General features: G+C 40.3%; 2 protein-coding genes across 6 annotated transcripts; one reads left to right on the top strand and one right to left on the bottom strand.

The window, feature by feature from the left end:
• Positions 1-1509: 1509 nt before the first annotated feature.
• Positions 1510-11326, bottom strand: LOC111233344 (tyrosine-protein kinase Tec-like). Of its 2 annotated transcripts, XM_022761142.1 has the most exons (16): positions 10894-11326; positions 7661-7712; positions 7029-7110; positions 6809-6940; positions 6128-6192; positions 5671-5730; positions 5426-5480; positions 4856-4935; positions 4617-4741; positions 4447-4521; positions 3928-4099; positions 3592-3808; positions 2990-3054; positions 2628-2746; positions 1950-2107; positions 1510-1645 (listed from the first exon to the last, which is right to left on the bottom strand). In XM_022761142.1, exons 1-16 carry the CDS (start codon positions 10904-10906, stop codon positions 1574-1576), a joined length of 1542 nt encoding a protein of 513 aa, XP_022616863.1. In that variant the 5' UTR covers positions 10907-11326; the 3' UTR covers positions 1510-1573. The 2 variants fall into 2 exon arrangements, with proteins under 2 accessions (XP_022616863.1, XP_022616866.1); XM_022761145.1 differs by lacking the exon at positions 7661-7712 and having other exon boundaries at positions 10894-10922.
• A 1774-nt stretch (positions 11327-13100) lies between these two features.
• Positions 13101-23965, top strand: tec (tec protein tyrosine kinase). Of its 4 annotated transcripts, none has more exons than XM_022761136.1 (18): positions 13101-13318; positions 14888-15086; positions 16005-16109; positions 16192-16273; positions 16835-16963; positions 17661-17707; positions 17824-18038; positions 18774-18839; positions 19196-19250; positions 19582-19664; positions 19762-19895; positions 20551-20625; positions 20733-20904; positions 21337-21553; positions 21907-21971; positions 22085-22203; positions 22595-22752; positions 22872-23965. In XM_022761136.1, the coding sequence occupies exons 2-18, from the start codon at positions 14949-14951 to the stop codon at positions 22953-22955; spliced, it is 1944 nt and encodes a 647-aa protein (XP_022616857.1). In that variant the 5' UTR covers positions 13101-13318; positions 14888-14948; the 3' UTR covers positions 22956-23965. The 4 variants fall into 4 exon arrangements, with proteins under 4 accessions (XP_022616857.1, XP_022616860.1, XP_022616858.1 ...); XM_022761139.1 differs by having other exon boundaries at positions 14883-15086; positions 16008-16109; XM_022761137.1 differs by having other exon boundaries at positions 13102-13318; positions 14883-15086; positions 17827-18038.
• The last annotated feature ends 1384 nt before the right edge of the window (positions 23966-25349 follow it).

Below are 25349 nucleotides of genomic sequence, written 5' to 3'. Positions count from 1 at the left end.
TACAGGCTGTTACCTGGAGGGTGTAGAAACAGTTAAGACCAACCGATTCTAAATATTTTAACAAAACCATTAAAGAATTAATTAAATACTGTAAATACTGCTGTAGCTGGCCAGTTATCTCCCATCACATGTGTTGTGGCAGCTAAACATACAATGACATCCCATTAAACTTACATTATCCACAGTGCTATGGACCATTAAACTTACTGTGGTGGAATATCACAAATGTGACAGAAACACTACAGAACATAAACAACAACCTGCTGAGTTCATGTCCGCTGAAATGTACAGTAAAGGTCAGACGAGCAGTTTCTAAACACACACACACACACACACACACACACACACACACACACACACACACACACTAACCTTACAGGGGAATTCCTTTTGAAGCTTTAATCGGTGCCGTGAACTTCCGTTATCAACGTAAACACTGGAGTAACGTTTTGTGTGTGTGTGGACAGTCACCGGAGAAGACAACTTCACTCTGTGTCCCGGTATGTGCGTGTGTGTGAGTCCGTGTGTGTCCCTGCAACTGCCTGCTGCCACCGACAACGTTGCCATGGTAACGCCCCCCGCCATGCTCCACACAGGGAGATCGAACCATCCGTGGATAGAACGTTACGTCAGCGAAATTAAATTTAAAAAAGTTACAGCGAAATTAAAGGAAAAGAAGAAAAAAAAAGAGAAGAACGTTACGTCAGCGAAATTAAATAAAAAGACCGTTACGTCCGCAATGAATAAATGAATAAATAAAAATAAAAAAGACCGCAATTAATAAATAACCGTTACGTCAGCATAAAAAAAAATGAGCACAGCGTTTTTGGATAAAATAATGCAAATTATTTGTAATCTCGTTTGCTCTGGAAATATGCTGTCAACATGCTGATGACTCATTTAATAACTGTCAAATGAGACAGTGCAATGTCTGTCACTGTGTACAGACAGCTGTCTGACGATTAGTCTTTCTAGAAAGACTAATCGTTCTAATGGTGCAGTTTCAGTCTAATAATCACTCATTAAAATGACTAATTACTTGATAAGCGACAACTTTCTAGTGAACAGCAAGTCAACAACATATCTGTGGGTCTCCTGTTCAACTTTTTCATTCACTGGCTTTCACATGTGACACTGACAGAAGCTCTCTACCATCACCGACTGTCGGCTTTAGAGCACTACACAATGCTGTAATTTCCCCTCCCTTCTGCAATTTAGAAGAATAGAAGTGGCATCAAATCATAATTATTAGACGCTAAGACAAAAGTATGAGAAACTGACAAACTGTCCTTTACAACTGCAAATTACAAAAGAAAGAGGCAAAGTTACAGGTGAATATTGTGAAATCTCACATGTTCATGAAGCGCTTATTATTATTTCCATTTTTTGACACAAAATTCAAACTGTCAAAGCATCACTTCAAGGAAGGAAAGTATGTTTGAACAAGTTATCTGAAAATATTTTAATGAAAAAATAAATATTTACAATGACAAATTACACTCTGTGTACATTTATGAAAACAGTGAAAAATAGTTTGAAAGTCAGCAATGGTACGTGTTTGTGTATGCGTCTGTTAATCTGGATTTTCTGCCAATTTCCTGATTTCCTCCAGCAGCTCAGAGAAAGGCGGCCGACCCTGAGGCTTCTACACCACCACCACCACCACCACCGAAGAAGAATGGATGAGGCGAAGAAGAACAGAAGAGATTGAAGGGCAGAGCAGGAAGAGGAGGAGAAGGTGTGATGCAGTGGTTAACAAAAGGTGTGATCATCATTCTCTTGTACACATGTTATGAATTCAAATCTGGTACATTGGTTACGTGATAAAAATCTCAGAAGTAAGTGCACTTGTGATAAGAAGTTTTTCTCAAAATGATCATCCTGATATTTCATTGCAGCAACAGAAACACTGAATGAATGAACGAAAGAATGAGTGGGTGGGTGAATACCTCGTGCCAGCAGCGGTACATGATGGCGTACAGCGGTTGTGAGGCTCGGTGCGGTCGGTACAGCCGGATCCCTCTGGTGATATCATTAACCACTTCCAAGTTGGAGCGGTTTTCAAACGGAGTCCGACCCTCCGAGTAGATCTCCCACATCACCACACCTGCACATGGACACACTCGGCCTCAGTACTGTAGTAAAACCTTCTAAAATACTGCGACCACTACTGCTTGTACTACTACGACTACTTTATATTTTGGCTCGGAACATATGAAAATTGTTATTCTTAACTTCCTGTAAAAAGGAGGTGGCAGGTTTTCTTGATTGTTTTGATGCATGGTTAGTAAGTTAAATGGTAGATGTCTTGCAAACCATGTTTTCTATTGGATTGTTGTGTGAAAATAAAAGAGAACTGGAAGGGTCAAGTGAATGCATCACCTCCGTAAAGTTGAGTTTCAGAGGTATTTTGTCACACCTGAATCTCCAGTATTCAAGACATGTATTGATTCAGGATTCATTGGACATTGGAAATTTCAGCTTTAAGTTACTGCTTTTGACTACAGCTGCTTCACGTCTAAAAAAGTTAAAACTGGTCCAATCCAATCAATACTCTTGCTATGAGAACTGCCTGTACTAGTATCTCAGCACTAAGTGGATGGTGAGGTCTGTCTGAGGTTCCTCACCGAAGGACCAGACGTCAGACTTGCTGCTGTATTTACTGTAGTGGAGAACCTCAGGAGGAGACCACTTCACAGGGAACTTGGCACCGCTGGAGCTGGTGTACTGGTTGTCTAGAACGTACCTGCAACCAACAACGTAGAGTCAAAACATACACCTGTAGAACTGCTGATACAGTAAAACTGACAAAACATAGTTTCTAGCCATGCTAGCCGTTTCCCCCTGTTTGCAGTCTTTGTGCTAAGCTAAGCTAACCAGCTGCTGGCTCTGGCTTCATATTTACTGTACAGACTAATAAAAGAGCTAATAAGCATGTTTCCCAAAATGCTGAATATTCCTTTAAAACTTAAAAAAATTGCAGCCATACCTGGTCATCCCAAAGTCGCTGACCTTCACCACGTTGTGCTCATTAACCAGACAGTTCCTGGCCGCCTGGATGAGAAAAGAAATAACCAGAAACCTATGACAAAAAGCTTTATACTTTTATTCTGATTCATTTGAGAGGGAAATATTGTACTTCCTGTATCTTACAAAGGGAGAACAGTAACTACAGACACATTGAAGCTGAGTTAAAACCTTCAGCGCTCTTATCCATCAGAATGAATGAACTAGTTTAAAACATAAATCTAAATATATTGGGTATCAACCAGACAGTTTACTGCCACTTATCTGGGTCCAGCTCATTATAATTAATAAATTATTTTACTAAGAATTATTCTTGTTGTATTGTTGTTCAAATATCTTTCAATTTAATTTAGTGAAACCTGTAAAAACCCTGATATAAAATTGTTCAAATTTGCTCCAACTTTACCAACAGCAAGGCGCGATTTGTAAGTAATCAGTTACTGAAACCACCAGTAGAAACACCGGACAGTTGAATCCCTCTTCCCAGCATCACTTGTGTTTTACAGTCACTAGTTTCATTATTAAAATGCACAACAAACCGCAGACACACACACAGTGACTCACCAGGTCTCTGTGGATAAAACTATGAGACTCCAGGTACTCCATCCCCTCGCAGACGTCCTGGCACATGGACAGAAGCCACGCCTCCTTCACACCTCCACCCTTCTGCCGCAGGAAGTTCAGCAGGCAGCCGTTCTCCATGAACTCGGCCACGATCAGCAGGGGGCGCTGTTTCAAGCAGACTCCATACAGCTGCACCAGTTTAGGGTGGCACAGTCTCCTGGGAGAGGCAACAAACACAGACTTTCACTTCTCCGTTTTGACAAGAGTCAAAGTTTTCCAGAATTAATGGAAGGTGTAGCTTTTCTTTTAAAGCTCCCTCAGTCACTCCTTCCTTACATCATGACCTTGGCCTCCTCGATGAAGTCCTCCTCGTACATGGCTCCCTCTCTGATGGCCTTGATGGCCACTTTGTGCTGAGACCTCCACTTGCCGAGCCTCACCAGGCCGAACTGCCCGCTGCCCAGCTCCTTCATGAAGGTCAGCTCACTGGGGTTGAGCTCCCATTTTTCTGGAGGGACGGAAAGAGAGAGAGAGACAAAGAAGAGGGGCAGGATAATGGATGGAAAAAAAAAGAATGAGAGATATAGTGGAAACAGAAGAAAAAGAAACATAAATTAGACAAAACTGTATGAAATTGTTTTTGTACACCAGTCGATCAGACTGTAAGAGATAAAGATAAAGATTTAACTATCCTAAAAGTTCTCAATATTTTGGGGAAAGAGCCACAAAGTCTGAGATATAAAGTACAGTATCGTCTGCATATAAAGACACTTTATACTTATTTCCAGCTTTTATCTCTCCCTCAAACTTTAGTATGAAACTTAATGTCAAGGACTTTTAATCGCAAATATTTACCTGAGCTGAATCCTGATGTAGCAGGTACACACCTTCCCATTGGCCCCACTGCATATCGCAACCTCGTCACTAGACCTATAAACGGACACACACATAACAAACCATATCAAATGAAGCATTACTAAATCGTTGCACTGTTGTTTCATTAGCACGCATAAAAGTGTACATACCTGCCGCGTTGTGTTCATGGTAGTGTATGACATCCGGTATGGAGTTGAAGGTGTGTTTTTCAGCCAAGAAGAATTGTCCGGTGTCGCTGAGTTTGATCTGGTAATGCCTAATATCTCCGCTAGTGCTGCACGTACACACACAAAGGAAAAGTTCATCAGTTTGCAGGTAAAGACTTATTGTACATATTCATTTTGTCTAGGATTTTAACCTTCAGTTTAGAAGCTGTGATGTGAATCACCTTAACGTCTTGGTGTAAACGGAAACGGTGTAGACTCCCTTCTCGCTGGACTCCCGCACCACAAACCCACCCTCTTTGTCCTGGAAAACAACCAGAAACACCATCGTTTTACCCAGAAGACACTAGGATGAACATTAGATTAGATCTCAGAGAATCTGTTTGCTATTATTTTTTTTTAAATTTCGATTATTTGTTTATTCTATAAAATGATGAAAAATGCCCGTCACAAGTTTCCACAGCCCAAGGTGACGTCTTACATTGCTTACTTTACAAGATTTTCAGTTTATTATTACAGAAGACAAAGAAAAGAAGTGAACTGTCACATTTCAGAAGCTGCAAATTTGCAATGTTTTGTATTTTGGCTTGAAAAACGACTGAAACGATGAATCATATCTCAGATATTTGCTGATTATATTATTTTTCTGTCGATGAACTAATCGACAATTTGATTAATTGTTTCAGCTCTACTCACAGTAAATATAAAGAGGTGTGAACCACTGCACTACATGTAGGTATAAAGAGATACATGAACAGACAGATGTTGAACCAGGTAGACAGACAGGTAGATACCTCCTGTCTCAGCAGCTGCTCAGCTTCTGACCTGGTGATGTTCTTACAGTACCACCTCCAGGAAGGGAAACAAAAACACTCAGTTAATGGTTAAATTATTGCCTTTTGATCAGAGCTACAACAACAACTTATAGCTCACAAAAAAAAGTAGCGACACAGAAAACAACACGTTGAAACTCTGATGTCCCAGTTTTCCACAAATATCACGTAAAGTTGAGGAATATGACTTGTGATATAAAACTCACGAGTTTGCCTCGATTCTGTTTTTCTCTGTCACGTAGTTACTGGGGATGAAGCCTTTGTTCCTGATGGAAACACAGTGGAAAGAAAACATCAATAATCTGCCTGATGTGACGGATGAACATTCACAGACTCAGCTGGGATTATTTGTTTACACTGTACTGTTAAAATAAATTTCTATTTCAAAATGCCAGTTTCAGCTTCAGTGTAAACACGCTGATATTTTATATATGGAATAACATTGTTTTTTGTAATCATGGAATAATTATTTAATGATCACAAAAATATCTCTTATATTAGAAAATATCCAGATTCACGCTCTTGTTCAGCTCTTCATGAGACCAACCTCCTCATCATACAGTCATTACAACTCGCTCATTTGTACAATAATATAAGATCACATCATTATAATTTGATTCCTATGAATGTCAGTCAACAGTTATATTGCAGAATAATCCTGACCCGTGTTTGTCCTGCGCTCGCCACCACAGCTGGTCCTGTTTGTGCAGGATGACGTACTCCTCCCCCTGCGGACACAACACACTGCATCACACTGCAACAGCTGCTTTCATTATCACTTCATTTCAATCTTTGTTTATGCACCTAAACAACAGGATATTCTGTGTATTCATTTGTAGTGTATGACAGTTTTACTCTGTTGATGTTGTTTGTATTTAATGTTGTAAAAGTGTTTTTTATGCTTGGAAACAAGATTTTAATCAGAGACTTTGATCTGATTAAATAAAGAAAACACGTTTGATAATCTTTTAAACTTTAATTGATTTCTAATAAGTCTCCCTAAGTGTTTATAAGTCATAATTAATGGCTTTATTAATAATTAAATTGTTTAATGATTCTTTACACATCAGTTATAAGACAACAATGGCAGGTGTTAATCCTCTCTATTTGTTATTGATTTAAAAATGACAAATGTCTGTAATTATCAAGGTTGTAAATATCAAAGTCCAACCAGCCAAAGGCATTTTAACAACCTGGCAACTGAAAAGTTTTAATATAACTGATCAATAAAACATTATCATGTGATTTATTAACTGGCCAGAACATCAGATTTAATGTGTGTGTGTGTGTGTGTGTGTGTGTGTGTGTGTGTGTGTGTGTGTGTGTGTGTGTGTGTGTGTGTACCTGCTTGAGTGTGAGGTCAGTGTCCTCCTTGGCGCTGAAGTCGTACATGGCGACGACGTTCAGCATCCCCACTCCTTCACCATCCTCATCCTCAGGAGGAGGAAGAGGGAGCTTCCTCCTCGACCTGTCGACCTGAGAGAAAGAGACGGAGAGAGAGAAATAATCAAACATCTGTCGACGCCGTTCGGCTGCTTTTCTCTTGGCGGCTCCTCTGTCGTACCCGGCAGGCGTGTCCCGGGTGTCGTCTGCTCTGGAAACACAGGGAGGTCCTCCCCTCCAGCTCCATGCGGGTGCTGATCTCCCTGAAATCAAACAGTCAATCAATCAGTTTATTGCACATAATATATTTTCATGCATCAAAAAAAAACTTTCTTTAACTTACTTACTCACTTTATGTGCTAAACATGTTTTGATTTAACTCATTACATTTACCTGAAAGCAGCGTCGGCTTTTCAAATTAAGACTTTACTTAAAAAACGTGATGAACTTATAAACAACACCTTGTTAACGATTAAACCAGCAGTTTTCTGACTTCTGTTTTTTCTTTTTTCACGACCCCTTAGATTTATGTCGTGACCCCCTGGAGGGGCCAGACCCCTACTTTGGGAAACCACTGGGCTAAACTAACTAACTAGCAATCAGCTAACAGCACAACAATCTATAATTAATAAAGTCATATATGATAATACATCAGCCACAAGTACAAGGAGTACTTTTACTTTTAGTACTTTAAGTACATTTTACTGATGGTACTTTATACTGTATTTTTAGTTGTCAGGTTTATTTTTAAAGGGGCGGGGGCACATAGAGTTACACCTCCACCTTATCTAAAGTAATACACGGAGCCGTTACCTGGTCTGAACTGCACAGCAGCAGCAGCAGAAGACTGAGTGGATGGAGTGATCTGGAGGAAGAAGAGTTGTGTTACTGTCATCAGACCGAGGCTTCACTGATTCACTGTTAACCCTGATATTGTGATTTATATATAAACACATATATATTGTGTTACATGTGAAATGTTCTTGTGTTACAGTCCTTAACAAACATGAATAGACACTTATATCTGCTTACATTACACTGTGTTATAAACCATGTATTAACTGTTTGTATACAGTGTTACCATGACCTTTAATAACCCTCTCTTTTTCTGTGTCATTTAAACTATAAAAAATAAACACAGTTGTGTTTGAAACAGTTTGATCCCTCACATCTGTTTTAGTTTGACTTTCTCTATGTGTGTCGTTGTGGTTTTGAGTAGGAGGTCTTTGTCAGGAAGTATAGTTTCCTTTTCTATAGAACTAACACACTCTTTAAGTGTGTGTGTGTGTGAGAACAGTCAGGTGTTGAGGCGAGTGTGGGTCATTTCTCAGCATTTGTGTGTGTCTGTGTTCGCAGCATATCTGTGGTATCCTGTGGTGTTTACAGGCTGTTCAGACTGAAACTTATGTGAGTCTGCGGACACAACACAAACACAACACAGACACATATGCACGCATCTGAAAACCGACGGCAGTCATGTGACCTGAAAGTGGCTGTCAAAGTAAAAGCAGGCCCCAGAATTAGCATCCCTGCAGCCGAGGTTCAGAGTCGACGCCGTGAGGAGCGATGAACTGGTGGTTTGTGGTGAACCGACATCCCATTAACACTCACGCTGATGTTTGTGTTGGCCGAATATCAAGCTCCCTAAAACTGGATGAACTTTGGATGAATGAGAAAATAATTCTTCCACAAGCTTTTCATCATTAGACAGTGACGAAGTACAGAGATATTCATGGGGAAATACCACAACATTTACCTGACAGCTGGAGTTTGTGGTAACCTTCCAGATGTTGCAGGTTATTTTTCATATCTCCCTCTTATCACGTCATCTTAGGCTCAAATGGACTCCTTCAAGTTTTATTTTCTTACAAAAAAAGTGAAAACTCTGCAAGTGTTTTAGGATCATTTCAACCTGTTTTCTCATTGAGAGTAAATTTAAATCAAAAATAGGTTGGAATATTCTCACTGGACTGGAAAATAAGGTTTGTAGGAATCTGTTACAGACTGAAATATTAAGGTTTTTGCAGCTCAAACTGCTTGTAATCTAGTTATAAACAGCAGTTGCAACAAAAAATTCTGTTTACGTATCAGTAATAATGATCCTATGATATGTATAAGACTACGGAAGAGGCCATTTGTTTTTACTTTTCATACTTTGAGTACATTTTACTGATAATACTTTCACTAAAGTAGGATTTTAAATGCGGTTTTATTTTGTAGTAGGTGATTTAAATCTAATTTTTCTAACCCTGTACATACAATATCTTAAAGTAACGTCAGTTTGTTGCACATTGATGCTCTGATAATTTACAACAAAGTCAGTGTCCTGGCTCCAGATCCCTCAGTCTCACTATACATTTTGTTATTCAAAGCTCTGAGGCCAGATGTGTAGCTTAAGGTCAGACTGACTTTAGCAGAATGTGAAAAAACATCTGGAAAAAACAATGCAGTTAAACAGATCTACACACACCTTGAGCCCTGTTTTTTTACTCTTTTTTGCTTACATTTTTTCTAATTGGCACCATTTAAAAATATGCTGAATTAGTTATTACGAGTTCCTATTTGCATTGCACCCATGGACGTATAAACAACTGTCACTGGATTACTGTGATACTGAAGAAAACTTAAAACTTGTGTCTTTTCCATTCCAATTGAATTTCCAGTCAAATTTTTTAAGACAGATATTCATGTTCACCAGAGGATGAATTCAACCAACTTTACTGGTCCCTTAAACAGATGACTTTCCCATCAGCCTCAGCTGTGCTTCCTGTTTAACACTGATTAGCAAATGTAAGCATGCTAACATACTAAACAAAGATGGTTAACGTGGTAAACATCATGTGCTTGTTGCCATGCTAGCGTTAGCATATAGCGACTGACTGACTTTACTGATCCCAAAAGCTAATGACATTCCCATCAGCCTCTGCTGTGCTTTGTGTTTAGCGCTAATTAGCAAATGTTAGCATGCTAACACAGTAAACAAAGATTGGTGAACATAGTAAACATCATGTGCTTGTTGCCATGCTAGCTTTAGCATGTAGCTCAAACCACCGCTAAGCCTAAGTCCAGCCTCACAGAGCTGCTAACATGACTTCACACTCTTAGTCTGGTTCAAAGATCAGGGATTTATTTTTAAGAAAAACAGACTGTTAGCTGTTACATGATACATGGGCACAAACTGCGGCTCTACTCCAAACCATTTTGGAAAATGCCTGTTTAAATTAATCTGATGTAAAAGACCCTTGTTACATTAAACTTTAGACCTCTGTCTGGATAACCTGCCCTTTCTACCAGTGTGGGAAACAAAACTGAAACTTCACTTTAGCTGCTAAACGTTAAGTAAGTCTTCGGCAGATCAGAGGTGCTACTTTACAGGCAGGTGTGTCCCCGTTTCAGTCTCCATTCTTACATCAGATCAACAACATTAAAATAACATTAAATGAGTAACAAGTCTGCAGGTGGTTGTTTTGCTGACACGACATCTCAAACCAAACTGTCACTTTTCGTTCTCCTGTTCGTCTTATTCACCTGGTGTTCACGGTTTTAGAGGCAAACACAAATGTGCTAAAGGACATTTTAGCTCCAGATTTAGTTGCTGAGTTCAGGTTCAAATATTTAATGACAATTCTGTTGAAGATTTTTATATCTTTGGAGTTAAATATAGTTTTCTGAGGATCTGAGCCAACTACTGTTTCCTTTGTTTTCTTCTATATTTCTCTTTTGATAAACATAAACTGCACATACATTAACATTTTAATAGACTGGGGTTAATGTTACTAAGCTTATTTTCACTGTACATCTTTTATTGTGACACATTGAAGTCTGAGAAGTTTTTCATGTTCATGTTTCCTCATATTTTTCAGTCATACTTTCGACTCACTTGCTAAAAGTGTCGGTAGCATTGATTTGATCTGTTGATTTGTTTGCTGTATCCTGCTGTTGTTTTCTTCTCCGACTGAACGTCAACAAAGTTTCATGTCGTGAGTTTGAGCCGCTACTGTAACATACAGTCAGAGTTTAATATGAAGAGAGGTGCAGGTACTTACTTGAGTGAATCATGATCGACTGTCTTTGTGTCTACTTTTTCTTTTTCGTCTCCCTCCTCCTCCTCCTCTTCTTCTTCTTCTTCTATTATCGCTTCTTCAGCTCCAGCTCCTTTTCTTCTTCAGTTGGAGTTTTTGAGGTCAGCGTCGACTTCTTTGCAACCAGTCGCATCGATGGGGCTGATATGATGCCACAGGTGAGAAACCTTGAAGTAGCTGAGCAGCAGAGATGGAGGGGGAGAGAGACAAAGAGAGAGAGAGAGAGAGAGAGAGGCAGGTGGGTGGAGGAAGTAAAGTAGAATGAAGAATAGAAGACAAAGGAAAGAGATAAAGAAACACGAGAGCAGAAGGGAGAGGAAGTCGTTTGTATTGGGGCTGTTATCGTGTGATTTGGCCTCATGGATAAAGTTTTAAATATTAGACGTGAAAGCGAATCTTTAAAATATACAGTGTTTATAGAGAGAGAGAGAGAGAGCGTGTGGGAGAGAGACAAAGACAAAGAGATAGAGAGGAAATGAAAGAATGACGTGAGTGAAACCACATTGCATCCGTCGCTGTGAATAACTCCAGGAAGAACACAGACGTGTAAAACTCCTCCTCCTTTATGACACATTAATAAGATGCTAAACCAAAATCTGACCTTTTTTCTATTTTTTTTAAATCGCTTGCACCATGTTACGTCCCAACGTTAATGACTGAACAAAAAACAAAAATAATAATTTTTTTCTTATTTTTGAAAATTGAAATTTACACTAAAAGTCTACAGTTATGCTAGCAGCTCTTTAATCTAATGCTTTGAGCTAAACGCTAACATCAGAATGCTAAGATGCTCTTGATAATAATGCTAATATGCTTATGGTTAGCAGGTACAATGTTCAATGTTTAATCTTGATTTGAGTTAAATGCTAATGCTAGCATGGTGACAAGCACATGGTGTTTACCGTGTTCACTATCTAAGTATGGCGTGTTGTTGTTGAAAATGCGTTTCTTTTAAGATCCACTGGATGTCACCACATATTCAAATCCAATAAACAAATCTCGTTCAACTTGCCACCACTGCTAATTCTGCTATTAGTGCTAATGCTGCTGCCGTCTCTAATAATAACAGCATTGGCCTGAACGTTGGTCGTGATTAGCTGAGCACTCACAAGAAGGTTCAAGTTGATTTTCCTAAAAAGAGAACTGAAACCAGTTGCTGACTTGCATGAATGGAGTGATAAAATCAAGTGACATGTGTTGGGACAAGGATTGTCAATAAAGTTGACAAGAGCTGAACTGTAGTTGAAATACAGGTGTGTGGTGTTGGAAAATATGTAAGTACAGCCCTGCACTGTGCTTTATCCTCACAGGTCAGCTGTTTATGATTAAACTCAGAGGTTTCATATAAACTCAGGTTACACACACACACACACGCACACACTTGCAACTTGCGACTTTTTAAAAGTGTCAGCGTCGAAAACCATTTTCACAAATGTCGTCACGTTCAACAACTGTTTAAAGGTGAACCCACTGTTCAAAATGTCCCTATAAAAGACTAACTTTACAAAAATATCCTAATTTTTATTCTTACTTTCCAAAAGTGACTTGACTTCAAAACTGCGTTCTCGTTCTTACAGCAGTAATCCAAAGTTTCCTCACTTCTAAACGCTTCATCGAAATGTCTTTATTGTCCAAAAATGTCCTCGATTTCCAACATAACTCTAAAAATGTCAGATTTTTTTCTTTAGATGTATTTTCTTTACTTTTCACAAATGCTCAACAACTGTGTAAAGGTGTACTCGCTGTTTTCACAAGATAAAAGACAAACTTTTACAAAAATGTCCTCACTTTCTAAACAAGGCAACACACTCCACAACACGACCCAGTCTGCAAAACTGAAAGCAGCTGGAGTCTCACTGTCCAAAATGTCCTCTGTCACGAGAAACCAGCAGCTTCATGTTGCAGCAGCAGATATTTAACATTTTTTCCGCTCTGTTATCTGACTGATTTGACTGAGATGAAAAGATTTCATACACCAGTGACCTCACTCTCTCTCTCTCTCTCTGTTTCTCTCTCTCTGTTTCTTTCTCTCTGTTTCTTTCTCTCTGTTTCTCTCTCTGTTTCTTTCTCTCTCTCTCTCTCTCTCTGTTTCTCTCTCTCTGTTTCTTTCTCTCTCTCTGTTTCTCTCTCTCTGTTTCTTTCTCTCTCTCTCTCTCTCTCTCTCTCTCACACGCTCTCACACATTCACACTCGTTGCGGTAGAGCAGTGTAGCTAGGAGGAAGTTTGTGTGTCCTTATTTGTGTGTGTGTGTACGTGTGTGTGTGTGTGTGTGTGTGTGTGTGTGTGTATGTGTGATTCATTTCCTGAATCCCGCTCCTCGGATCCACGGCGACATGGGAGACACGAAGTCACACTGAAGGAGTAAAAGCTGCGGAATGAAGCGCCCAGGTGAGAGAAACACGTCGTCTTCCGTGTGTGTCTCTTTTTCTCTTTGGTCACGTCATGAAGTTTTTTTTTTGTGTGTGTAAATTAACTGCTATTGCGCAAAACTATGCGACTTTCAGTTCAACGAACCAACAAGTTTGACTTCAGGGCAGAAACCTGAAGTGGAGCCGCAACAACCCGCGTGTAAAAAGTGCAAATATAGTTGCATGTATTGATCTGATATTGTGATATTAATGTTAACGTGACACCACAGTAGAAAGAAACACTATTAAACACAGTAGAGTGCCATAGAAACGCTGTTTGACTTTGACATTGTGTGTAATTTAAAACCTGTGGCCACGTTTGTTCGGACAGAACAGTTTTTTTTAATGATATTAATGGACCTGAAATGAATCCTAACCACCTGGGAGCAGGTGTACAGGGAGCTGCGCGCTACCGCCGATGTCCAAAGTGCCGGGTGCGCGCGTGAGCTTTCTCGCTTCCTTCTGCTGCGTTCAAACGCTGTCATGACACGTTGAAATGTCAATCAAACCCTTTTTTTTTATTTTACAGTAAAAGCATCTTGAGGTAGAAAGACTGATACGTGTGTCAAGTCAACTCTATTTCTAGAGCTCATTCAAACACAGCTCGAGCTGAACAAAGCAAGACATAAACTAGAAATAACAAAGAGCAAATACACCAAAAAGGCCTGTCAATAAAAATGCGCATCTTTATCCTATGTCTCTGGAGGGGTCGTAATTAAGATATACAGGCAATATAGCAAAGTATATTTATTATCCTACATCTGCTATTATTTACAAACATGCTCATCTTTAACTGTATCAGAAAACAGTCTCAACTCAGATTTAATCTTTGCTTCGTGTGAGGTGTGTAGCAACATATCTGTGTGTGGAGAGAGAGATAGTGATAGTAGTCGGACCAGATAACAAACCAGCACTAACAGAACTATAAGATCAATAAGTATTATTGTAAGATAAGGGGAAAAATACCTCACACAGTTTCTGTTCACGAGTTTCTGCTGTGGAAAATATAAAAATACATGAGTACAGTAAAACATTAAAGTGTCGAGCTCTGTGCTAAACCACAATAAACACACTTGAAATGACAAATACAAACTGCTTCTTATTTTACTGACGTGAGAGGCGGATTAAAATTAAATAAATGACAGTGTTCCTTCAGAATAAAGGAGGAAGTGAAGACCAAAGTTAAAGCAGAAATCCCCACTGTACATAAAAAAAAAGTACATCAGACTGCAGCTTTCAGAAACCAGCGAACAAATTCATGAGGCAGTCTCTATTTGTGGTATAGATTTATTTAGTCAACTCCCGCGTGGGAAGACTTCCTGTCGTTGACCACATTGATGATACAGATCTGGTTCCAGGGATTAATTTAGTCTCAGTGAACTAGGTTAAGAAACTCCTCTTATTCTTTTGTGAGTCCAAAGCTACCCACCATCTTTGTTTAGCATGTAAGCTAATAACCCTAACCCATTTAGCAACAGCATGCAAAATACAAAAATATGCAGGAAAATATTATTAAAGTTTAAATTCTGTGCGTCTCTCCCCAGCTCAGATCCACCCCGCCATGTTCTGACGACACCCACCAATGGGCTGAAGGCGTGGGTGGAGCCAGGATGAGTGTCGAGATGCTACTGGAGGAGACGCTGATCAAGCGTTCGCAGCAGAAGAAGAGGACGTCGCCGCTGAACTACAAGGAGAGACTGTTCGTCCTCACCAGGAGCAGGCTGACGTACTACGATGGAAAAGCAGAGGTTGTTTTTATTCCTGTCTTTATTTACATTTCAGTTTAGGATCTTTGTCTGAATTATTTACGCTTTTTTAAAAAGATGAGTAGTTGAGGAACAGGTATGTTTTACGCCAGCAGCACATAAATTAAGCCATATAATGTATTACATAAAATCGTTACATTATTTTTTCTTCTTAAAGGAATAGTGCAATATTTTGGGATATATGTTTATTTTACCTCTTACTGAGAATTAAATGAGACGATACCACACACAATACCACGTATAATAACAGCCAGCAGATGGTTAGCGTAGCTTAGCATAAAGTCTAGAAACAGGGGGGAATTAGCTAGCCTGGTTCTGACTGGAAGTCGCAGCTTCCTGCAAAGAAATTAGCCACAAAAAAACCCATAAATTAGCATTTTTACATTTCTGTTTTTTCATAGACTAAACAAACAATGAATAATGTGTTAATTAATTAGCATTAGAGGTGCTGATAGGTATATTTGTGAACGTTGGAAAGAACCAGGCTAGCTGCTTCCCTGTTTTCAGTCTCTATGCTAAGCTAAGCTAACCAGCCCCTGGCTCCAACTAAATAAACACCCTGCAAACATGAAAGTGGTATGAATCACTGTATTTCCCAAATTCAAAACTTAATTTAATTTTCAGTTTTTGATACAACACATACAGTTAACCCACATGTCTGTATGCAGAGCTAATATCCCAGTTATAATCAAGTCAGATACACTGCTTGAGGAAATGACGGTTTGTTTTAGCTTCCTTATCAAAAACTTTAAATAAACTTTTGATAAGATAAACTTCAGACGAAACATGATACAACAAGATTGTAAATGTGTCAGTGCAAAAGTCTACAGTTAATGTCGCACGCACAGACATAGAAAAGAAGTAAAAAAGCTGCTGTTGACGTATCGTCTCCATCAACAGAAGAAGTTCAGGAGAGGCTCGATCGAGCTGAGCCGCATCAGATGTGTGGAGATCGTCAAGAACGGAGGAGGAATCATCCCCTGCCAGAACAAATACCCTTTTCAGGTATCACACTTTAAATCTAGTCTTGAAACTGTAACCATCTGAAATGAAAACCTAACATCAGTCTGTGTGTGTTTTTGTGCAGGTGGTGTATGACGGCAACACTCTCTACGTTTTCGCTCCGAGTCACGACAGCAGGAGTCTCTGGGTCCAGAGCCTGAAAGCGGGTCAGTTTCTCTTCTATTCTTTTCTATTCTGTAAAACCGAAGAGGAGCATGTACAGGCAGAAATGTTTACTTATGTTTTTTTTACCCAGGAAGTTTAGAAAAACAAAGATGATTCAGTATCTCTTCTGCCAGGGGGTCCTGGTTATATGATTGATCACATGCAGAGTTTATAGTCTTTGCTGCTGCAAAGATGTTTTCACACTTTAAACCACACATCTGAAACTGGTTTTCACACATTGCAACTTTCCTACAGCCCCCACTGTTTCCACTGTTCTTTATCTCACCTTCTGTCTGTGACATTTCACCTCTGAAATGGTGGACAGACAGGTGAGACCTGGTCAGATCCTAATTAAAGTCTGAGACAGGAAGTTGATCTTTTTTGACGTTCAGTTTTGTATTACTTGCACAGAAACGCTGGAGCCTATCTGATAATTTAATACATCGAATTTAACACTTGTTTCTATACGGAGAGACATGAGGCGAGGTGCATGCAGGTGTTTTGAAACAGCAGGGGTGTGTGTGTGTGTGTGTGTGTGTGTGTGTGTGTGTGTGTGTGTGTAGAGATCAAAGAGAACCCAGTGATCCTGGCGAAGTTTCACCCCCAGTTCTGGCAGGACGGGGCGTGGCTCTGCTGTCGCCAGGCAGAAAAACAGGCCCCGGGCTGCGAGGAATACAACCCGTTTGGAGACAGTAAGAAACACTCAAACACACACACACACACACACACGTTTGTCTTTCTATACTTGTGAGGACCCTGGCACATAATGCATTCCCAAGCCCCCAACTCTAACCTAAGCAACAACAACTCAAACCTGTTCATATAGAGGTTGAGGTACTTGTCTAATGTTACTTGCAACAACATTAAAATGCTTGATTTTTACTAAATTTAGTAACATATGCATAAAATAGGAGAATGATTCATTTACAGTGATATATTTTCTATTTATACTATAATCTGTTTTTTGTCTTTTTTTCATTTTATTCATTAGTTTGAATTTTCTTCAGTTTTAAATTATGTGTACATCTTTTTTTCTTGTTTTTTTAAGTTAAAGACCGAATTAATCAAAATCAATTAATCAAAAAAACTGCCTGTTGCTCCTTTAATATGAATCTCTCTTGTAGCGTCTGAAACACTTGAGTCCCCAGGTGTAAAGAAAAACAGGAACTCACAATGGGTGAGATAAAAGTCAAGCTGTGAGCTGATTCATTCAAAAATGCAGCTGCCACCGCCGTACAATAGGCTTCGCTTCGTGATATTAGTAACAGTATTATAAACAGCCAGCAGCAAGAGGTCAAAGGTCAGAGGGCAAAGTGACAGAGGTCATAATGAAGATAATAAAGAGAGTAACTTTCTGCTTGGTTTACTGTTTCTGTTCCTCTTTTCTAGTTTCCAGAAAACCTTTACCCCCGATTCCTGGAGAGGAACATAAAAACGTAAGGGTAACCGCCCCACACACACACACACACACACACACACACACACACACACACACACACACGATTATGATTAACACATCAATAACCAAATCCTCCTCCTGTTCCTCTGCCAGCAGCGGCGGCCCGCTCCACCCCTCCCCCCGTCACCCATGGATGACGATGATGATGACAGGGACGAGGATGACGAGGATGACGAGGAGGTAGTGGTGGTGGCTCTGTACGACTTCCCGGGCACCGAGCCCCATGACCTGAGTCTGGTCAAAGGAGGCGAGTACGTCATTCTTGAGAAGTGTGACGTGAACTGGTACAAGGCGCGCAACAAGTACGGGTGAGTGTGTATTAGTAAAGGTAACAATGAGTATTTTTATCCATCAAATTATTGGATTGAAAATCACGGTCCTCTCAGCATGAACTGCAATAATTCACTAATAACTTTGTCAAATACTATGAGGTTTTGAAACTGTGAGGCGCGCCTCCCCAGAGGGGTGTGGAGTGAGAAATATGCAGCAAAAACACTATGTGAGATCAGGCACAGATGTTCTACAGAACAACAGGAAGTTAGTGGTCTGGCCTCTGATTTGGCCTCCTTATCAGCAGGGTCAACATTAATGACATTCCCATAAGCCTTGCTAATTAGCAAATGCTAGCATGCTAACACACTCAGACGGTGAACATGTTAAACATTATACCTAAACATTAGCATGTTAGCGTGCTAAAGTTAGTTTTTGAATGTATTATAACCTCTTGTCTTGTAAACAAAACAGTGACTGAAGCTCTTGGCCTGGACTGGTCAAACAGCTGCTAATGCTAATGCTAGCTATGTAGCAATAGTAAAACTTACAAATAGCTCCTTTTAATTATATGGGATTCAGACTAATTATTTATTGAACACTTTGAGTTGCTAACTGATTCACAGTGTTGGTAATTTGAGCCCCTGGTATGTGTGTGAGTTTCAGTGGAGCTTCTGTTTTTCTGTGTTTGATATGCTAACCTTCTTCCATGCTTGTTTCCTTGTGTGTGTTGGTGATTGGTGTGCGTGTGTGTGTGTGTGTGTGTTTCACAGCGAGGAAGGCTACATCCCAAGTAACTACGTAACCGAGAAGGAATCTGGAAACCTGGTGCAGTTTGGGTGAGTGTGTGTTAATCATTTGACTGTAGATCAGCACCAACTATAAAGTTACAGGACTTTCCTCATGGTCCTGAAACAGTTGATACTGGCAGAATCCAAATGTGTGGACTTTGACTCGTGGACTTTATGCATGAAGGGATGAGGAATGTCTGCAATGCTTCAGGTGCACATACTGCAGGTCAAACTACCAGGAAATTAGATACACTTCATACGTTTTATGGCACAAATGCACCATATTTATTTGAAGACGGCTCATCTTATGGCGGTGGACATTTGAGTTCAGTGAATTTGTGCTACAGAGATCTTAAGTATTAAGATATCAGTGTAAGGGATGTTTATCTGTCTGTTTGTTTTAGTTGGTACAGTAAACAAGTCAACAGGAACAAGGCAGAGGAGCTGCTGAGGAAGGAGGTGAGTGTTTTACTGTTTCTCTCTTCACCCCCTTTTTTTTTTTACGTCTTTGTTTCTTCTTTCCTTCGTTGTGTTCTTTTTCCCTCCATGTGTCCTCCTTTCTTTTTCCCCTTTCATTTTCCAGGTTTCTGTTTCTCTTCAACTTCCTCTCTCGTTATTCACTCACTCGTCATATTTCTTTCTGTCCTTCTATGATGCAAAAATATCCAAAACAAAGCGACTGATAAAGTACTGTTCTTTGCTATACTGTCAACTCTCTAATAAAGACATAAGATGCCCCAAAGATACTTAAAAAGGCTATATATTTTTCACTCTGTGTCGCCCCCTGCAGGACAAAGAAGGAGGCTTCATTGTGAGAGACTCCAGCACTCCAGGAACCTACACCGTCTCTCTCTACACCAAGTCTGCCACAGGGTAATGGGACTATACTGTATGTCTGTTTAAAGACCATAAACTGCAGAATATTTATTATTGTGGATGTTGTTTTAATGCTTTTTGCATGTGTTTGTAGGGATGGAGGTGCAGCGATAAAACATTACCACATCAAGGAGACACAAGGCTCACCTACACAGTTTTACCTGGCTGAGAAACACTTATTCAGCTCCATCCCCGACCTGATCGAGTACCACAAACACAACGCAGCAGGTACACAACTCATTATCTACCTCATGTAGTATCTAACTTGCATACTGTAACTGGCTAACTTGGTAGCTATGTAGATGTTAAAGGTAAACTTGTTTTGAGTAGATTTTCCGTGGTATAACGGGGACAAAATGAGTTACCTCAGTTCCAAGCAGGTTGTTATAGAAGAAGCTTGTAGCCCAGAATTAAAATGAAAGTGAAAATGGAAAATTAAAAGAGAAAATGGCAAGAACTATCTTTATATTGTACTACTTCAGACAATCAGGCCGTGTTAAATGACAAATAGATATTGAGAAATGACGATTTGAAAAAGGAAACTGAAATTTCGGTTCTTGAAGCGAGAAAAAAAAACCCATATGTGTAGCTGAAGGTTGTGAATGAGCAGAGCAGGAGCTTCTTATTAACATTTAATTATGTCCCAATTGTCCGGAATAGTTCATCATAATAATAGTTTTTCACTTTTGTTTTTGTTATTTTTAATTTTCCCTTTAATTCGAATCTTCCACAGGTTGTGGTTGTTTTCTGTTTGATGGTGGCTCATGTAAAAACTCATGTAAATAAAAAAGCAGCTACAGTGGACCAACGGCTTCTTCTGCACACGCGTAAATATGTAAATTTCTCCGTCTTTCTTACCATTTTCACGTCTCTCCATCTTCAGGTCTTGTAGCCAGGTTGAGGTATCCTGTAGGAAAACAGGACAAGTCTGGTCCGTCCACCGCTGGTTTCAGCTACGGTGAGTCCCGAGTCTTTCCGACAATGTCTATCATGAACAAACAAAGCTCTTTTGTCTTTACCTTCCTCCTCTCTCCCTCTCTCTCTCTCTCTTTTCCGTCCCTCCAGAGAAGTGGGAGATCAACCCCAGTGAGCTGACCTTCATGAAGGAGCTGGGCAGCGGGCAGTTCGGCCTGGTGAGGCTCGGCAAGTGGAGGTCTCAGCACAAAGTGGCCATCAAGGCCATCAGAGAGGGAGCCATGTACGAGGAGGACTTCATCGAGGAGGCCAAGGTCATGATGTAAGGAAGGAGAAGACATGGGAGGGAAGAAATTAAAGGGGGCGAGGGAAAGCGAAAGGAAAAAAAGGTGTGGGGAAAAATTAGTACCTGCATTAAGGGACGGTGACCCTTTGTCATCTTTGACCTCTGCCGCCCTCTACTGGAGGTTTATGGGAACTGCAACAACATGCACGTCATTCCTCTTGTCTCCTGGAGCTGTGGTGGCCTGTAGATGACACAAATGATAAAGTGACATTTCCCCAATGTACAGTTGAAGACTCAGTGATGATTAGAGCAGAGAATCAACACAAATATCTCAAAATGAGTTCATAACTCAAGGGTTCAAAAATGAAAACTGGATTTTTTTGTTCATTTCTTCTAGTGAAGAAACTGATGATAGATGTTTTGTTTCACACAGTGAACTCGATCTCTGTCTCTGCATGTTTTCTCCAGGAAACTGTCCCACCCTAAACTGGTGCAGCTGTACGGCGTGTGCAGCCAGCAGCGACCCATCTACATCGTCACAGAGTTCATGGAGCAGGGCTGCCTGCTGAACTACCTCAGGCAGCAGCGGGGCAGCTTCAGCCTGGGGTCTTTGCTGAGCATCTGCCTGGACGTCAGCGAGGGCATGGAGCACCTGGAGGCCAACGGTTTCATCCACAGAGATCTGGTAACATCAAGTTACTTTTTTAATCCAGTTTTTTAGAGGCTGGTTTCCTCTCGTGTTGCTTCCAACCCTTTTTCCTTTGTCTTTTTTTTCATGTAGTGGTGCAGCAATGCAGTTAGTCCCATCCTGCAACAAAACAGTACGATGGGTTTGAAATTAATGAGATATTTAGTGATGAATGAACACCTTTTCTTGCGATTTGTGATTCACCCGTGTCACAAAAAGGGTCTGAACCAATTTGCACTGAACTTGGTGGAGGGTCGGGGAAGAACCCGTTCAATTTTGGGGCAGATCTGAAATCTGGTGAATTTTGTTTGAGCACAGACTTATTTAATTTCCCTCCATCTCCCCTGAAGGCTGCCAGAAACTGTTTGGTGAATGACGCCCTGGTAGTGAAGGTGTCTGACTTCGGCATGGCCAGGTATGCATTTCATTCCTACACATTCACTCTCTGTTGTCGTCTATTTAGATTGACTCACAGCAGGTAGAAAGACCGTGTGTTGTCTCGTCTGAACGTTATTGTGTTTTATGTAGATATGTGTTAGACAACCAGTACACCAGTTCATCAGGCGCCAAGTTTCCAGTGAAGTGGTCGCCTCCTGAAGTCTTTAACTTCTGCAAATACAGCAGCATGTCGGATGTCTGGTCCTACGGTGAGCAAACTTTAACGTCATTACGTAATCAGAACATTAGTTTGGTAACACTGATTGTAATCATGTAAGAAAACAGTTGAGGGAGCAACAACGACACGACAAGATGAAGATCCTTATCGCTCCACACAGATCTGATGTTTTTGTCTCTTCAGTGGAAGCTTGAGCGACATTTAAACCACCAACTTCATTTTAGTTATTCAGTTTCTGTCAAATTTTCGTCTCATTTTGTTTTTTATCAGTGCACAAATCTGTCCAAAGCTTTTTCAGCCCATCACAACGCATCAGGTGTCCCTAATAAAGTGGCCACTTGGGGTGTTTTTACCACTAAGTGCTTTAACGTATCTCACTACTCTTATAAAGCCTCTACATTTCATGTCTTTTGTGAATCCAGGTGTGTTGATGTGGGAGGTGTTCACCGAGGGTCGGATGCCGTTTGATCAGCATCAGAACCACGAGGTCGTTACCTTAGTAACCCAGGGTCACCGCCTGTACAGGCCCAAAATGGCCACGCCCACCATCTATGACATCATGCAGCTCTGTTGGCACGAGGTGAGAGCCGAGAGAAACCATCCGTGTCTCTGTTTTAGTTTTATCTCAGAACATTAAAAACAAAAATGATGAAATGAACAGATCTGAGTTCACGGCTGTTTTTCTGTCACTGTCTGCAGAGACCGGAGGAGCGTCCGTCCTTCTCTCAGCTCTGCACAATGATCTCCGACTCTTTGGAGGTTGACACCCCTCCCCCGAACTGAAGCAGCTTCCACCATCCACCGACCGCCACGTTGGCCTCTAACCGCCACTGCTGGGATAACCTGCCAGGCTTGAGGGTCTTATAGCAGACACTGTCTAATTCACTGACATGGAGAACACGATGTAACTGCAACTGATCAATCAGATGGAGGAGGAAGGACCAATCACACCAGCTATAGTCCACTCATCCACCAATCACGTTAGCTTATTCGATCCAGTTGCAAGCTCACAGCTGTGAACAGCTGGACTGACAGTGGTGACAACTGAAGTTACGTTCATGACACAAACTGCTGCTCCTGTCAGATTTGTTTCAGGTAGAGTGACACAAACTGACAGCAACATGGACGACATAACAACCGGCTCTCATGATGGACTCATCCCCCGACATCCAGCCTCAGTGTTTTCCTCTGGACCTGGACATTAGCAAAACACAACACACAATATGAAGCTTAATTTTTCCGTACAGGTGTGTGAAACTGTTCCTGTGAAACCTCATGATATTTTTTTGTCTGAGAAAACTGTATCAAAAATCTGTTTCATGCAATTTTTTATAACATCCTGTACATTAATATTAAAATACTGTAGACAGGAACTTGCTGTACTTCTTGTTTACTGCTAATTAGCAAATGCTAGCATGCTAACACACTAAATTAAGATAGTAAACATCCTATGAAACGACCTGCAGTCAAGTAAGGCCTGATAGGATTGGGAGTATTCTGTATACACTGTCTACCTTTTTGTATATTTCAGTTTGTGTTGAGCTCCATAAATTATTAGGTTCACTTTGGAATTTCACAAAAATGATGATGCATTATGCTTTTCCTGGATTAAATCTCTGCCTGTGTGATTTATAGACAACCATGTGTATAAATACTGTATAATGAGTCAAACGTTACGGCCACAGTCCTGTTGTAGTAAATTATTAATGGTAAATGTTATTCCATGACATTTTAACTCCCATATCTAAAATATAATTATTCCAATAAATAAAACAATGGCCATGAGTACCACACCATTTTTCTTTTTAATACTAAAAAACTATTGGCAATAGATTTTAAATAAGACATCATTAATATAATTGTGATCACATGAACATGTCTGGAGAGGAACCTAAGTCCAGATATAGAGCTTTTCCAGACCAGCGTGCTCTGAAGGGGGAGAAAAAAACAGTCAGTTAAATTGCACTTTTGTGTGTGTTTTCACAAACAATAAAGGTTTCACAAATCTGAGACAGCATTTAATTTAAAGAATCTGTAGCAAATGAACCCAGGCGAGAGAGAACCAGCAGTTTACCCAAGGTGCATGTGCTCATCCACTAATCTCTCTCACACACACACACACACACACACACACACACACACACACACACACACACACACACACAGAGAATAGCTGTTCTTAAACTGCACGTTAGTCAGTAGTAACGCCTCCGGACAGTGTTTCCTGTTGTTCTTCAGATGAAATTCAGCCTTAAGGTCTTTGTTGTCTTGACACTGACATGGCTCCTCCCTCCATCAGCTTGTGTAAAGTTGTTCAACCTGAAACTGAACCCTGTTACAGTAAATAAAAACCGTCCTTGCAGTTGGAAAAAAAAGTTTCAGTATCAGGAGGAGGAACGTGAGAAGTCCTGAAGGTTTAGGCGACTTTGTGGTAACTGTAGTTTCACAGGAAGATGCAGATGCAAATGTTTGTGGTGTTTGTAAGAAAACATTCCCTCTCTGTTGTGACTGATCTGACTCTGCATCACCTCCGTACACTTTGTCTTAAGCTTCATTGAGCTTTTATTTCTGCTCCTCAGTGAAAAACACTCAGGGTCCCTCTCATCTCTATAAACCTGCTCCAGCTGAGTATCAGTCCCTCGAGAAGGACAGATGGAAGGAGAAGTGGTCAGGATTATTTATGTAGCAGCTCTTTATTGAAGCTTTGGGATATTTACACTAACACTATGTTCACACTAAACTGGATTAATATGAGTCTGGATCGCAAACAGGTTTGCAAAAAAATGGACCGGAATCGATCTCAGATGTGAACGAGAACAAACTAAAGGCAGGATAAGCTTTAAGTTCAGGGAAACATTCAGTGGTGAAGCAGGTCGACAGCAGCATCAACCGACTGGACGTCCAAGAGGCTTCATCCCAAACACTAAAGCAGGCCTAATATTTACATTACTCAATAATCTGTTCATAATTTTAATGATTAATTTTTCAGTTGTCTATGTTAAAAAATAGATTAGTTGAAAAATGAATTGCAAAATTATTTTTGATAATCAATCTTTTTTTTTTTTTTTAGTCATGTTTCAAAAATATGAAATATAAAATGATAGCAAGTTTATAAAACACTGAGTTCGTAGCAGCTGCTCCCGCGGTTCGTCTCTTCTTCATGAACAAAACTGCGGA

The sequence above is a fragment of the Seriola dumerili genome, unplaced genomic scaffold, assembly GCF_002260705.1.
Source record: "Seriola dumerili isolate Sdu_G_001 unplaced genomic scaffold, Sdu_1.0 BDQW01000388.1, whole genome shotgun sequence".
In the NCBI taxonomy this organism is placed as follows: Eukaryota; Metazoa; Chordata; class Actinopteri; order Carangiformes; family Carangidae; genus Seriola; species Seriola dumerili.
This window is presented reverse-complemented; position numbering and strand designations above follow the sequence as displayed.